Source organism: Triticum urartu, unplaced genomic scaffold (assembly GCF_003073215.2).
Source record: "Triticum urartu cultivar G1812 unplaced genomic scaffold, Tu2.1 TuUngrouped_contig_637, whole genome shotgun sequence".
Taxonomy (NCBI): Eukaryota; Viridiplantae; Streptophyta; class Magnoliopsida; order Poales; family Poaceae; genus Triticum; species Triticum urartu.
The window spans coordinates 8,827-21,577 of record NW_024117127.1 but is presented as its reverse complement, the minus strand read 5'-3'; the positions used below and the strand labels follow the sequence as shown (position 1 = coordinate 21,577).

Sequence of the window (12,751 nt, the reverse complement as noted above, 5' to 3'; positions counted from 1 at the left end):
CATTAGTAAAATTACTAGTGGCGTGTTACTAATGGCGCACCAGTGATGCGCCATTAGTAGGCAAAACTGATGCGCCATTAGTAGGCCTTTTCCTAGTAGTGACAAGTGTACATATACATGAAATTATATACTTAACACGCAGCGCATGATTCTGTTAGGTGAGACCAGGAGTTGAGAATTGGTCAGAGTTCAGCCTCACCTCTGTTAAAACTGAGGTGGGACAGTTTATGGCCATAATTTTGATGTGACATATATTTGGTTAAAATTCTACAAGATCACAATCAGTTAATACAATCCAGTGCATAAATTGTATGTAGCATAAAGTACACATTTGGACAAATGAAAAGGGGGAAGTAGATAACCAAAAGGGCATATAGGAATTCCCTACACGACCTTGCTGAAAAGGAACAATTACACTCGCTGAAAACTGATGAAATGCTCGTGTACCTTTATGCTACGCTACACCACCTGTCTTTTTATTTTTTATTGCTACTGAGGCTTCTTTGTAAAACTTGTGCGCGTCAATAAATTACAGCTGTGTGCATCATGATAATGGAGAGGCTGGGCCTATCCACTTTTTGGAGAAAAAAATCACCACCTGTAGGAAGTAGCAATTATCTACATGGCAGAAACATATACGTGCAGAGCTATCATTAACTCCCAAGTCTGTTAAAAGCATAGCCACACAGATAAAACATCAAGTTTCCACAACGAAAGGTTTAAGCATTCGATTACATGAACCCATTATTGTCACCAAGTGACTTAAAAGTGCACACCATCATATACTAATTAAGTCCACACAATAACATATTAGTAAGATAAAGATGAGCAGAACCCAGGCATGTTGGTTGACTACAAAAGACTAAAAAAATCCTTCTGGGTTGATCATATAGCTTCAGAAGGAAAAAACCAGGTCAGGCCCCACTGACCAGCTTGCCGTTGCGGTACTGCAGGATTCCTTGAATGCAATGGCATTATCATCCCACTTCTCACGTTGTATATGCCAGCGTCGCGAAGAGGTTCTGCAGAAGACTCTGGACAAGGATAATCGCAGATGAAGTAGATGCAGTCCTCCTGGGATCCACTGCATTCTCCAGCAGGCAGGGACTTCGAGCTTTGCTTACCAAGAAAGAGGGCATGGCCACCCAAATCACTCACCGTTCTCCACTGACCCGGGTTAGTGCGCAAGTCTGCCTCAAGGACATTAAATCCAACAGTGTGAGAATTCCTAAAACCCTGTGAGTGTGTAAATCTTTGCACCATCAGCAGCCTACCACCACATTCCACTAAATACTGGCTGAGTCCATAAAGCACCTTCTTAGACAGGTATTGAGGCGTTCCACAATCACCACCAGAGTCAATTACGCATTTCATCTTTGGATAAGTACCAAGGTTCTCACCAAAATCAACGACGAAAAGCTTGAAAAATCCAGATACCACGTACAGCCTTCCATCCAAGAATGCAAGGTCCACTAATGTTGGTGGCTCCCCCAGTGCAGTACGTATACCTCTGAATGAGTAAGTGGTGGCAGGTGGTTGAACGACACAAAGATCAACAGAATAACAATTGCCGATGATCAACGCAGCAGCAAGGGACTTGGGTGATGATTCCAGCGGCGAGGGCGCCACTAACTTATAGGAAACTGGATCATCAGTATATTCAGCATGGTTATCTATCCCCCGCTGCCAAAAACTGGCAAGATTAGGAAGCTCCAGTGTGCTCTTGGAAAAAGGGTTCAGCAATGAACACGCACCATCACAGCTCATGAGGAATAGCCTGTTATCAATGGAGCCGTGCCAACGAGCACCATCAGGTAGAGGCATGCGGTGAACCTCACTGCCAGGGATGCTGAGGAAGGTTCCATCGGTGAGGGTGAGCCAAGGGAATGGGAGGGGGAGATTCTGCAACATACTATTAGAGCACCATGGTTGACAGACTGCTCTCAGACGAACACGGTCAGCTAGGGAATCGAGGCGCTTTAGGACAAGGCCCAGGAGTTCGGTAGGAAGATCTGACCAAGGTCCAAACTGTGCAGCCTTCATGATGCAAGTCTGCAATACAGGACATAAGATTAATAGATAGTACAATAAGAAAATTGTAATGCATATGCTAGATGAACTACTCTAATACCTAAGGCCGTCACAAAGAAATAGAGATGACGAGGAAAATAGCAAAAACAATCTATAGAGCAGAAACAAACTACTCCATCCAAACATATGCTTCTTTAACTTCAAATCAATTATATACATATGCTTCTTTAACTTGGTAACAGATGCAAAAGCATGCAGCAAAGCACCATCTATTTATGTTATTTTGATGGAAAAAAACACCATTTATTTGTTATGGTAAATAAAGCAGCATGATGATCATGTCCCCTAATACCATCAACAGAAGCACGATTCATGATCATGAGTATGGTGAACTAACAAGGAATTCTGTTCTTAATTTCTCATGTGGAATTGACTAACTTCAGTGAGCTACTCACAGTAGTCCTCTTTCTTTTAGATGAGAAATCCAGAGAGTGTTCTTTTAAATAAGAAGGTATATGTTGAACAAATAAAGTTTTATTCATGTATATGGTCAAGCGAGTGGAAATCGGAGCTAAGTATGCATATATTACTGAAGATTTATATTTTTCACAACACCAGTATGCAACTCGGATCAGCAAGAAATAAAAATAAGTTAAGTAGAGCTTCAATCGGGAAAATAGAGGTGCCAATTGTTTCTCAAGAACATGCTGAGGTGGATTCAAAAAATAAGAAACATGCTGAGATGAACATCGGAGGCAAGTATTGCAAAACATTTTTAATTTTTAGATCGGGTCGAAAAACTCCATTAGCAAGATTAGATCAAGTGAAGAAACAATTTCAGATCAACCATCTTTGTCAAAAAGAAAAAACTGGTTAGGCGAAGTTGCAATCTAGAACAATAAAAAAGCGTTAACAACCCACCTACCCCCAATCATGCCCCCTTTAACAGATGCAAAAGCATGCAGCAAAGAAGTGCGCATCGGATCCAAGTATCCATACATGTTTGCAGTTTTTAGACCAGAGTCGGACAATACAGATCTACCAAAAGCCCTAACCCGAGATAGTGAGATGTACCTTTGAGAACTTAGTGCCCTGGTCGGTGAGAGACGGGGAGGAGTGGAAGCCGCCAGCAGAGGCTTGTGTATCGCCTTGGATTGGACCCTGGCCGTGCGTGGGAAGGGGAGAAGCAATGGAGAGTCCTCTGTGAGCAGGGGTTTTGTTTTGGGAACGAAAGGACGGGCCCCCTATATATTCATTGTCAACAGCTTGAGCGACTTTATTAAGCCGTTACTCGTATTGTGCCACGTTTGAGGGACCAATTTAAAGACTTCTAAATAAAATAAAATAATTAACACTTTATTATTTACATGTTACCAAATTCTTGCGAGACCAAAAATGAAGTAATACTATTATTTTAACGCCAATGTGAATTGACGAACGTTCCAAATATGGGGACAAATCCAAACTCCTCGGATGCCGTCCAATCACCATCCCACGATAGCAATCTGAGGGAGCAATGAGTGATCATGGGACCGTTAGCGCTTTAATAGGATCACGATTTATGGGAATAGTGTGGGCTTAATGCACCATTTATATGTCTCATTTTAACACACCTTTATTTAGGTATTATCATTTTATTGGAAGATTAAATGGCGCGAACTAAAATGATGGTAAGAATATTATATAACTGCAAATATTAATTGGCCAACGTTTTAAATATTGGGATAGAACTGGACGCATCGAATGTTTATATCGCGATTGCAATCTCTACTCCTAAAGGGGGAGTTGATATTGTCGCTTCACCTCCCACCAACCTCTCGGAAAACCCAATATGACACGTGAGAGCCATCCAGGTGACCTTTCACTGAAGCTCCAGCCAAGTTGGCCCATCCCATTTGACGCGTGTGCACAGTTTTATTTCTCAGTTTTCATGTTTCTTTTTTTTGGTTTTTTGTTTCTTCTTTTTCGTTTCACTTTTTCTATGATTAAACTATTATTTTATACTCGGTATACTATCCAAACTTTCCTAAAAAATCCAACCAAATCGGCACTTTCCAAAACAACGTCATGCATTAATCTATACTCCTAAAGTGGGAGTTGGTAGCGTCGCCTCACCTCGCACCAACCCCTCGGCAAACCCGATATGACGCCCGCGGGCGTTATACATGCGACCTTTCGCTGTAGCTTCAGCCAAGTTGGCCTGGCCTATTTTTCTCTAATCCTAAAGAGAGAGTTGGTAGAGTCTCCTCACCTCCCACCAACCCCTCGGCAAACCCGATATGACGCCTGCGAGCGTCATACAGGTGACCTTTCGTTGAAGCTCCAGCCAAGTTAGCCCAAGACATTTGACGCCTATTTTTACATTTCCTTTCTTTCTATGTTTCATTTTTGGCTTCCTATCTTCCTGTTTTATTTTTTCCATGGCCAACCTATTATTTTCAGCTCGGCATAATATCAGAATCGGCACTTTCCCCAAAAAAATCATATCAAATCAACACTTCCCCAAAACAACGCCATACTCAATCAAATCAAATCTTAAGAAAATCACAACTAAATCTAAACTTTCCTTGCATTACACTACTCATATTCAATCAAATCAAATCTTACCAAAGCATCAACTATAATCAAAGTTGGGTCGGCCCATCTCTACTCCTGAAGGAGAGTTGGTAGCGTCGCCTCATCTCCCACCAACCTCTCGGCAAATCTGATATGACGCTTGCGAGCGTCATATAGTTGACCTTCCGTTGAAACTTCAACCAATTTGGCCGGGGCCCATTTGGCGTGTGCACGCATTTTATTATCTTTTATTTTTGGTTTCCTTTTTTCGGTTTCATTTTTTCTATGATCAGCTGATTATTTTATGGTCGGCATACTTAGAGAATCAGCACTCTAGAAAAAATCAAACTAAATCAGCACTTTCTCAAAACAACAGCATGCATTAACTCGATAAAATCAAATCTTAACAAAATCTCAACTAAATCCAAACTTTTCTCGCATTTCGCTACTCGTACCCAATCAAATCAAACCTTATCAAAACATCAACTATAATCAAAGTTGGGCCGGCCTATTTGACGCATGCGCATTCTTTTTTTTCCCTATGTTTTGTTATTTTTGTTTTTTTTTCTTTCATTTTTCTATGACCAAGCTATTATTTTTTGCTAGGAATACTATCATAATTGACACTTTCCCCAAACAAAATCCAACCAAATCGGCACTTTCCCAAAACAACGCCATGCATTAACTCAATCAAATCGGCACTTCCCCAAAACAACGCGATGCATTAACACAATCAAATCAAGCCTTAACAAAATCTCAACGAAATCCAAACTTTCCTGGCCCTCCACTCCTCATACCCAAATCAAATCAAATCTTACCAAAACATCAACTATTAATAAAAAATTTCCTTGCTTTCTTCTATCCATACTCAAATCAAATTAAATCTCAACAAAAATATAAAATATGGTGGATGCCTCTATTAATAAATCTTTGTTGTCCCTACCATTAAACGATAGTCAGTATGTCGTGTTCATTTCCGCTTCGCTTCGTAACACCACCTAAGGGTTTAAAAACACCCTCTCGTTCAATCCCACCCGTGTGCAAATAAAAAGATTTAAAACCCCAATATTGGGAACCCACACACGCATATTGACTCCACCCTCAATTCCTTTAGCAGCCTCTCTCCAATCAACACCGTCGTATATTTAAAAATACTTATCTTGTCCTCTGCATGATGTATGTATACTACTCTATATGAATTGCTTCAGAACTTGGTTTTTTAATATGCTAGAGATATGCATGTAATATTTGTAGTTTTTTTAACATGATTTGTTTCCCGACGCGTATTTGTCAAGTAGTGTTGCCCCACATGTTCCCCCACTTTGATTTATGAGGGATGACAGCTTCAATCATAGTTAGGGGAAATGCAATTTTAGTTTCATATGTTCTCAGTAGGGCAAAGGGGTAATAATATACAAATGATGGATGGGCAATTTCATGCTAAATTACTACAATTTGTACTGTAATCTGAATATCTTGGGCCTGCACGACGTTTTCCGTCTCAATGTATCCCGTTGCTTTAGCATATTTCCCGACAGATTCTTGAAATCTAGAGAAGAGGAGGAAGAGCAGCAATTGTATGAGGAAGAGTAGCAGGTGGAGCACTTGGGGAAGGAAACATATCAACACAACACTAAAATGGCCAGGTGGTTCATGGTGTTGCGGAAGGGAAGAGTGTTCCAAGAAATAAGATGGAAAAAAACTAAAGCGTCCAAGTGGTCCATGATATTGGAGAATAGGAAAAACAGGAAGAGTATTCTAGAAAATAAGTAGGAACAGAACTAAAGCTGGCGAGGAATGAGGAAGAAGATGCGTTGCTGATGAACACATTGATGTTGATGTGGTGTTGGTTGGTCCCAACAAAATGGGTTGGCGAAGAGCCTAGGAATAGGTAATCTGTAGGGGAGGATGAGGAAGAGAAGAATGACAAGTGTCCCTTCTAGTGGTGAATAGTGTCTGGACTGCAGATGGAGCTTATTAGTGACTAGGGATATATTCAGGTTGCCACTGGCCTCTCATGTCAGTTTGTATAAGCATTTTTCATTAATATGTGGCAACTCACGGACATTTAGCTCGTATATGATAAAACAATGAATGTTTAGGGGACCGTTGACGTTTTAATTGCATCACAATTTACGGAAATATTATGGGCATAATGCACCATTTGTATGTCTCATTTTAACACTTCCTTATTTACATATTACCATTTTATTGCAAGATCAAAATGGAGGTAATACTATTATATTTTATTTTTATGAAAGCAACATAGCTTTATTATTTAACGGTGTTTGGGCAGATCGCCCAAGACACATTCGCCCACGTGAGCAGGTACATCTGACTCCCACCCCATATAGTGGTCAGGTACACAAATACGGCCAAGACTGGCCAGCTCGTGAGCAACAGAGTTTGCACTACGCCTAGCTACATACAGAGATAAAGAATTTAGAGAACCAAAGCTTCTGTTGGTATTCCATGTCCTCAATAACAGCCATATACACCGAGGAATCCACCTTGCGCAAGTCCAGAGCCTCAGCCAGAAGTTGCGAATCTATTTCAAACTCCACCCGAACCAGGCCTAGTTCTGTAGTGGTATTGATTGCCTGGGACATAGCTACAGCTTCAGCAGCAAACGCATCATTGATATTCTCAATTCTCCAAGCCCGAGCACATAGGAGACTACCTTCCATTGATCTCAATGCAACACCCCAACAAGTGGTGCTGCCCAGGCATGAAAGAGCTGTCGACATTTATTTTATATTCAGACTCCACCGGGGGCCGCCATCTGTCCAGAGGTAGTTTGTCTGTTGTTTTACCAAAGATCTGCATGTACTCAAGAACATTGCTCCTCGTCCGCCGAGCCACTTCTTCAGCCATAAGAGGCATCTCCCCTTCCCTCCGTTTGTTTCTATTGGACCACCACAACAACCAAAAGGTGAGCACATGAAGCCGCTTCTTTATGTCTAGCCCCCAGAGAAAATAAAGCATCGCATGCACGGACGTAATTCTTTCTAATTCAATGCGTTCCTTCTTCATGGCTAGATCCCTCCACACCTCCTTTGCTAATTTACACTTGATAAACAGGTGTGCCCCGTCCTCATCAGCCCTGCCACAGAACAAGCACTTTGTCTCAGCGAAAGGGATTCCTTTACGTGCTACATTTGTGCAGAGTGCGAGGGATTCATGCTTGAGCCTCCAAGTAAACATTTGGACTTTTTTGGACATGGCAACCTCCAAAGACGCTTCCATGAGTCAACCTTAGCTCTATCCAGAGCGCCAGGGTTCGAATCACTTCCTCCCACACCTCCATCCCTCTTGGTCTGTTCTAGTTGGCCATGGAGTTCATAAGCACTCCTGATGGAATAAACACCTTTGTTATCATATTGCCATGCTATGAAGTCTTGGACCCCTTCTCTCAATGGTGTCTAGAGAATATGTTTGATATCATCATCCCAAAAGGTGTCCCTCACCAACTGTACATCCCAATTCCCCGTGGTCGGATCAATAAGGTCGCAAACCCGCTCAAGGAGATTTTTCCCTCTTGGAGTCAAGACTCGCCGTGACCAAAATCGCGGTATCCACGGGTCTGAAAAAAATTTGACCTGCGTACCATCGCCAATCCTCCAGATGTACCCTTCACAGAAAAGGTGTAGTCCATGGAGTAAGTTGCGCCATGAGTAAGAGATTCCCTCCCTAGGAACAACCTCTAGAATTTGGCCACTCGGGTAGTAACGAGCTTGCAGCACCTTTTCACAAATGGATTCCGGGTGTTGGATGAGCCTCTAAATCTGCCTCGACAGCATTGCTATATTGAATGCATGCATATCACGAAAACCTAGCCCCCCCTGAGCTTTCGGCTTGGTAAGTGTTTTCCAATCGATCCAATGGGTAGTGTGTTCCTTATCTTGCTGGCTCTACCAGTAGTTCCCTACCAGCAAACTAAGCTCCTCACAAAAGGATTTTTTTCAAGTAGAAGCATGACATAGCAAAAGTGGGGATAGCCTGAGCAATGGTCGTGACCAACGTCTCCTTCCCCGCCTTGGCGGTGAGTCTTTCCTTCCAACCATACACTCGACCTGCCATAGCTCCCTTGACAAATGCAAAAGCTTTTCTCCTTGATTTCCCAATATGAACTCGTAGACCCAGATACTTTTCATTCCAGGACTTGCTACAAATTTATAGGGCCTCCTTCACAACAGTTTTTACCTCATCTCCAGTGTTAGGGCTAAACATGATCGCTGACTTCTCAAGGTTAATGCACTGCCCTGAGCAATCCTCATACAGATCTAGAACTTGGCGCAGCTCTTGGGCCTCTTCCTGCTTGGATTTTAACAGTAAGACCGAATCGTCCGCAAAGAGCAGGTGCGACAGCACCAGCGCACCTTGACAGATCCTGACCCCACTTATCTTCCCTGTCGCCTCCGCATCATGAAGCAGGGCCGAAAGTCCCTCCGCACAGATGACAAAGAGGTAAGGCGAGGCTGGATCCCCTTGCCTAAGTCCCCGGGAGGGAGTGAATTTTTGGGTTAGCACGCCATTGACCTTGATCTGGTACCGTTACCATGTAAATGCAAGTCATGACCAGCTCAATTCACCGAGTCCTGAAGCCCAGCTTGGTCAACATCGCTCTCAGGAAGTCTCATTCGACCCTATCATATGCTTTGCTCATATCCGCTTTCACTACTGCAATGCCTTCCTTCCCTCTCTTCTTGTTCAATAGATAGTGTGACACTATTAGATTAGCGCCAATGTTAATTGGCAAAAGTTTCAAATATTGGGACACATCTGGGCACATTGAATGTCCATCACGCGATTGCAATATATGAGAAAACAATGAGTGTTTGTGGGACCATTGACGCTTTAATAGGATCATAATATTGCGGGAACCATGGGGCCTTTAATGAATGATGATTTGTGAGTCGAACGATATGTGGGCATTGACGACTATCTATTTCTTACTTTTTTGTGGGGTGCCATTTCCATGAATGATGGATCACCATTTGTGGGCTCTTAATGAATCATGATTTGCATGGCAGACGTGAAGAGGTAGGCGTCGACCATAATTTGTTTCCTTTTTGCATCAATGAAGTTTTCATATGTGATGGTGGGTCTCCATGCAGTTTTGTAGGACAAATAAAAGTTAAAGTCAGTGAACTGAAGACTTAAGAGCTCAGATAATAACATGATAAAGCCAATATTTGTCCTTCCTCCTCCATTGTTTGATAACCGTAGCCTGCTTCACACTCTCATTCCAAACCATCGTTTTCGTTGAGATATCACATGACATCACCGCCAGCTGCGATTATGTTCCCCAACACCTGTTCTGCGGCCTCGTCTCGGTCGTGCTCCATAGTTTCTGCAAATATTACAACATGGCAATTATTATACAAACAAGACAGATGGATATATTAGTGGCAAACGTAGACCTAGCTAGCTAATCACAACAAGGAATCATATTAGTGGCCTCGATGCTTCTCTAGGGTTTGGGGTGGCCTCGGCAATGTTTCAAGGGTTCGAGGTGGCCTCAACGACAACGCTCTTTTAACTTGGTAAATTTGGGTGGCCTCGGCAACGCTTCTAGGGTTTGGGTCAACTTGTGCACATTGCCACACCCTCGACCCTCGACCGCTCAGTGATCCATGACCCTCTACGTACCCTATTTCCCGACCCTCGACCCCCTCATGTCACATTTGTCTAGTGTCAAAGGATTCAACAAAACCATGTCTTCATCATTAGGCGAAAGTAACAGGCGCATGATGGTACGAAGCTCTCTAAAGTTATTTTGGAATGGAGTCCCAGATAGGATAATTCGCTTTTCGGTACAAAGTTCAGCAAGAGCCTTCCGACTATCGCTATTTGGAAGGCCTTTGCTGAAATTCATACAAAAAGACGAATTATCCTATCCGGGACTCCCTTCCAAAATTACTTTGGAAAACTTCGTACCATCATGCCCCGGTTACTTCCGGCTAATGATGAAGCTATGGATTTCTTCAATACTTTGAGACTAGCTACGCAACCTCTCGACCCCTCCCCGATCCTCTACCCTCGACCCCTCGGCGATCGTCGACCCTCGACCCTCGAACCCTCGGCGGCCCTAGACCCCTCGACGTTCCTCGACCCTCGAACCCTAGGCCCCTCGACGAACCTCGAATCCTCGACCCTCGAACCCTCGACCCTTCAGCGTTCCTCGACCCTCGAACCCTAGGCCCCTCGACGACCCTCGAACCCTCGACCTCTCGGCGATCCACGACCCTCTACCCTAGTTCCCGACCCTTGACCCCCTCATGTCATGTTTGTCTAGTGTCAAAGGATTCAACAAAACCATGTCTTCATCATTAGGAGAAAGTAACATGCGCATGATTGTACGAAGCTCTTCAATGTTATTCTGGAACGGAGTCCCAAATAGGATAATTCGCTTTATCGTACCAAAAGGCGGATTATCCTATCCAGGACTCCATTCCAAAACAACTTTGTAGAACTTCGTACCAACATGCCCCGGTTACTTGCGGCAAATGATGAAGGCATGGATTTCTTCAATACTTTACACTAGGCAACCACTCGACCCCTTGGCGATCCTCGACCCCTCGACGACTTTCGACTCTCGAACCCTCGTCCCCTCGTCAACCCTCGAACCCTCGACGCTCGAACCCTCGGCAACCCTCGACCCTCTACCCTAGCTAGTTATTGACCCTCGACCCCTCGACGATCCTCGACACCCTCGTTCCCGATAAAAAGAAGAAGAAGAAGAAGAAGAAGAAGAAGAAGAAGAAAAGGAGAAGAAGAAAAAAAGAGAGTAGAAGGAGCAAAAATAGAAGAAAAAAAGAGGAGAAGAAGAAAAAATAGAAAATTTTCTATTCCTTCTTCTTCTCTTTCTTTTTCTTCTACTTCCTCTTCTTATTTTTTTCTCCTCTTGTTCTCCTTCTTCCTTCTTCCACTTTTCTTCTTTTTCCTTATTTTCCTGTGAAAAAAACCTGGACAAAGAAAGCGCCGGCCGGACCAAGGTGAGGAGGGGCGCGGGGTCGGCGGAGAGGACGACGACAGCGATGACGTCGACAGGGCAGGGGCGCACGCTCGGGGCAGGGGGTGACGGCGACGAAGGGGGCGGGGCATGGCGATGGCGAGGACGGGGGTGGGCCGGGGCGGCGCGTGTCGGGGCAGGGCCGGGTTGGCGAGCGGCGACGGCGTTGGGCGAGGGGCGTGGGCGACGGCGAGGGCGCGGGCGACGATGACGGCGACGCCGTCGATGACTACTGCATGCGCCTCAAGACCCTCTTCGACGAGCTCAATGACATAGGCTTCAAGGTGGGCGATGAGTTGCTCCTTTCCACCCTCACCGCCAGCCTCAATGAGGATCTCGGCAACGCCGCCTCCAACCTCACCCTCATGGCGAACCCTACCTACAAACGGGCAGTGGCTTATCTTCGTCTCGAGGAACGCCATGGAAGCATCTTCCCTCCCGTGACGTTCACACCGCCTTCACCGTCGGCAACTCAAGCGGTTCTCCTGCGTCTTCGAGCACGCCCCCGGATTTCCAGCACCGTTCCAGGCGCCTCAGCAACCAGCTCCTCCTGCGCCGCATGGCGCCAATGGCACCCCCTACCAGTAGCGGACTCCGGCCCCTGCAGCTCCTGTGGCTCTTCCTCAAGACTTGCCGCAGCAGTAGCAACAGCCACGCCAGAAGCACCGAGGCCGTGGCAAAGGACAGTAGTAGCAGCAACAGCCGCTCGCCAGGCCTGTCCAGAAGCAGCCGATGCCGCCTTGGGCGGGTGGCCACAACCCCTGGAAAGGGTTTGTGCACGCCTACACCATGCCCCCCCGCTCCAAGTCTTCTCGGGCCCAGTCCATCCGGCCATCAGGCTTTCTTCGCCGGTCAGCAGCCTGGTCTGATCGCTCCACCGACCTACTACGCCCCCGCTACGGTTGGCTATGGTGGGCCAACCGCTAGTGGTGGCATGACCGGCCACTCGGGCTACCCTGCACTTCACCAACAGCATCCGACCGGGGCTTATTCCGGCGGTGGCGATTGGTTTATGTACACCGGTGCCTCTTCATACATGGCCGCTTACCCGGGTAACCTCTCTTCCGCATCTCCTATTTACACTTCCTCCCGTATCATTGTCGGTAATGGTGCTGGTCTTCCTATCACTCATATTGGTTCCACAAGTTT

General features: G+C 45.1%; 1 protein-coding gene across 1 annotated transcript; it reads right to left on the bottom strand.

Annotated features, from left to right (window-relative positions):
• Positions 1-690: 690 nt before the first annotated feature.
• On the bottom strand, positions 691-12,024 carry LOC125530511. The gene is made up of 3 exons (XM_048694896.1): positions 11,556-12,024; positions 3,106-3,275; positions 691-2,052 (listed from the first exon to the last, which is right to left on the bottom strand). Exons 1-3 carry the CDS (start codon positions 12,022-12,024, stop codon positions 886-888), a joined length of 1,806 nt encoding a protein of 601 aa, XP_048550853.1. The 3' UTR covers positions 691-885.
• Positions 12,025-12,751: the final 727 nt, after the last annotated feature.

Coding starts and splice junctions, on each gene's coding strand:
- LOC125530511 (XM_048694896.1), bottom strand. CDS start 12,024: ATGGCGTTCCTCGAGACGAAGATAAGCCACTGCCCGTTTGTAGGTAGG. Junction 3,276..11,555: donor CCGGCGCTTTCTTTGTCCAG/GTTTTTTTCACA, acceptor ATGAATATATAG/GGGGCCCGTCCTTTCGTTCC. Junction 2,053..3,105: donor AGGGCACTAAGTTCTCAAAG/GTACATCTCACT, acceptor CCTGTATTGCAG/ACTTGCATCATGAAGGCTGC.